General features: G+C 36.0%; 1 protein-coding gene across 1 annotated transcript in view; it reads left to right on the top strand.

The window, feature by feature from the left end:
* Positions 1–597: 597 nt before the first annotated feature.
* LOC104532248 (peroxisome biogenesis factor 1-like) overlaps positions 598–3,200 on the top strand; it is a gene marked incomplete at its 5' end in the record, with an annotated part of 13,503 nt that continues 10,900 nt past the window's right edge. Inside the window, 3 exons of the mRNA XM_029087320.1 lie at positions 598–618; positions 1,258–1,401; positions 2,964–3,060. Coding sequence (XP_028943153.1) covers positions 598–618; positions 1,258–1,401; positions 2,964–3,060 — 262 coding nt within the window. The remainder of the gene's footprint in view (positions 619–1,257; positions 1,402–2,963; positions 3,061–3,200) is intronic.

Raw genomic sequence — 3,200 nt, 5'->3', positions numbered from 1 at the left:
CTCGCAGCCCCTCGCCAGCGTTCGCGCTCGGGGAGAAGCTTTGTCTGTGTGAAAACAGTGAAGAGCTGTGAATCAATTATGACATTGGGTAAAAGGATCCTGGAACCATTGTAGATGTTATCTGAAATTGTTTTCAAAGTTTACCAAAATGTCAAATGATACTTGAAATTATTAGGGTACAGTTGTGAACAAAATAGAAACATCACTATGTTAACAAGCAAATGTGTGGTATAGCCACAGCGTGCGTGGTCTTGGGCACTTGGCTTTCATAAAAACAGTCATTTTTGAAAAAAATACGGAAAATGTTAGTTAGTTGAGTGACACAAGGTAGGATATAGTCTCTTTATATGGAAACTGACTGAGCACACTAGGATTCTTCAGTCTGGAATCAAATAGCTGAGCAGTTCTGAAACAGATTGATAAAATTACTTTGTTCTGGGTTTGTGATTTGTGGCTTATTTTAAATGTTCCCCAGCTCATGAAAGCACTCCTGGAGTTCAAGCAAATGTTACGATGCACTTGAAGTTCAAGCACATGCTGATCGCAGAATCACAGAATAATGGCAGGGATTGGAAGGGACCTCTGGAGATCATCTAGCGGCAGGTTCACCTGGAGCAAGTTGCACAGGACAGCATCCAGGCGGGTTTTTGATATCTCCAGAGAAGGAGACTCCACAGCCTCTCTGGGCAGCCTGTTCCAGTGCTCTGGCACCCTCACAGTACAGAAGTTTTTCCTCATGTTTAAGTGGAACCTCCTGTGTTCCACTTGTGCCCGTTGGAAGCTGATGTTTTTTCCACATTTGGTAAACAGAAACGCATAGCTACATGTTTCTGTAGGAGACTTGTTTGATATACTATCATGCAGAAGGAGGGAAGAGGAATCATTTTCCTTACTTAAAAACAATCCATAAAATTTAAAAGCTGTTTAACAATTGAAACCAGCGTGCACTTCTGTGTTGAGAGTTGTGCAAATAGGTAACGTGGAGAAGAATTCTAAAGGTCTTTGTTAATAAGAAGTTGCCCAGTCTGCCAGAACTAAAACAGATTCTATCATTGCTGATAGAAACTGACACCCTTTACTAAGATGTAAATGCTGAAAGTTATTGTTAGGGAATATTAATTAAAATAGGGCATGTAAAATCCAGAAAATATTTTTAATTCCTTTGATCTCTCTAGTTAAATGCCGTTTAGGTTGAGTATTAGTCATCTTATTTAGCTTATTTGATGTTAATTTATTTTATTTCTTTGAAACTCACAGGGCCAAGCTGTGAAAGTATCTTGTGGTCATCAGCCTGTATTTTTGAGCTGGATGGAAATCAGGCATCGAGGTCACCAGGGTGAAAATATTGCAGAGATTAACAGACAGTTAGCAGAGAAACTTGGCATTACAGATGAAGAACAGGTTTGAAATGCATTTTTTTTCTTATTTATTGTTATTTATTTATTGCAAGATACCTGAAAATAATTTACAAGTTAGCTATGACCTTCTTGTTGCATGTATTTAAACAGTTACTTCATTTATATCTGCTCATAAGAAAAGTTAACTGTCTTGAAATGTCTCAAACATTAGATTTGCTCATTAAATCATTAACAGTTGCTTAAATAATGTTAGGATAGGCTTGTGGATAGGTCTTTGCAGGGTTGGAGCCACTATCTGCAGTGCCATTAATTTTAGGAAAAGACACTTTTAAGCAATTAAACAATTCGGGAATTATCTCATGAGAATATTTTTTTTTTCATTCCTGTCATTTTAAATAAATTATTGACTTACTGCATATTCCTTCTTCTGTTTGACTTATCTGGGGTTTAAATTTTCATCCCTTGTTTTTCACCTTTGCCATATGTCCCCATATGTCCTCTCTCTTTGAACATGTGTTTGAATTGGCCTCTTACTCTTCATCACTGTGTTAAACTTCTTGTAAACGATTCTTTTGTTGGACATAAGTTGAAGAGATGCCCAAGAGGCAGGCACAGCTTTCTGACATGGGACTATTAATCTCAACATCCAAGGGGTTTTTTAAAATTAATAGGTAGAGAAGTAAAGGAACAAGAATAGAAAAGTATTACTCTACACAATGTTATTGCATAGTAGTCTAGAGGCCTATTCTCTCATATGGAAAATTTTATTCAGCATAATAGAAGACATCAAAGAATGTGGCTCAAAGCAGTGTATTATCTTATCTTGATCACTATTTTGGCATATTCTCTCTAGAAATTATGTATCTATCTGCAGAACTTTACAGTTTGCTAGTTCAGTGGCAAGGTAACTACCCTTTTTAGTTCTAGCATTTAATAGCCTTCAACAGAAAAACAATTGACAAAGGAAACCTAAGAAAACCTCACCCAGCTGTTGCCTGGAAATAACCATCTGTACAATCAAACTAATACGTGAATAATTAGGTAGTTTTGCCATTGTTTTGCATACAGAAATTGCATGTTTGTTGTGTTTCATAATAATATGCTCTTCTATTTACAATGTTGAGGAAAGATATCCCTCTCAACTGTTGCTTCAAATTGAGGACCTAGAGGAATTTAAAATTGTTACGTTTATAAAAGCTGACCTGAAATAAGTCTCTCTCAGAGGACAGGTAACTTTTTTATCTCAAAGAAAATGTAATTAAGTTTATTTTAAAATGTATGACATGATATTCATTCCTCCTGATACACAGGACCTTAAAACTGTTCTGTTGAAGTGGGGCTGCTTCACATGAAACCATTTATAAAGGAGCTGGCTTTGCTTTTGTATTGTACTTTTTACTTATTTTTTCAACTGTCTCTGCCTTACCTGAATTTGTGCACAACTCAATGAATTTTTCAGCATTTGAAAGGCGAGAACAGTTAAAAATAAAAATTAAAGAGTATGCAAAGGAGATTAAAGCATATTGATGACACAAAAATTGATTGTTATCAACTGATAAAGTCTCAGTGCTTTTCACATACACTTCCATTCATGGTGTGTTGAAGTCCCCAGGCATGCCCAATGCAATCCGTTTCCAATGTGTTAAACATCCATTTTCTGCCTATGAATTACCTAGTGTCATTAAGAAGATGTATGTTCAAAGTAGTGAAAACATATAATGAAGGAGATGTCAGTTTTCTAGTTGAATTAAAGACGGAGCGTTTATGTGTTTAAAAATAGGAAGTGAAATATTTTGAAATGATGTTACTTTTGCCAGGTATTTCTTGAACCGTGTTCCCACG

This window comes from Antrostomus carolinensis, unplaced genomic scaffold, assembly GCF_000700745.2.
Source record: "Antrostomus carolinensis isolate BGI_N321 unplaced genomic scaffold, ASM70074v2 scaffold19191, whole genome shotgun sequence".
Taxonomy (NCBI): Eukaryota; Metazoa; Chordata; class Aves; order Caprimulgiformes; family Caprimulgidae; genus Antrostomus; species Antrostomus carolinensis.
Note: the sequence above shows the minus strand (reverse complement) of the source record. Positions and strands in the feature narration are given on the sequence as shown.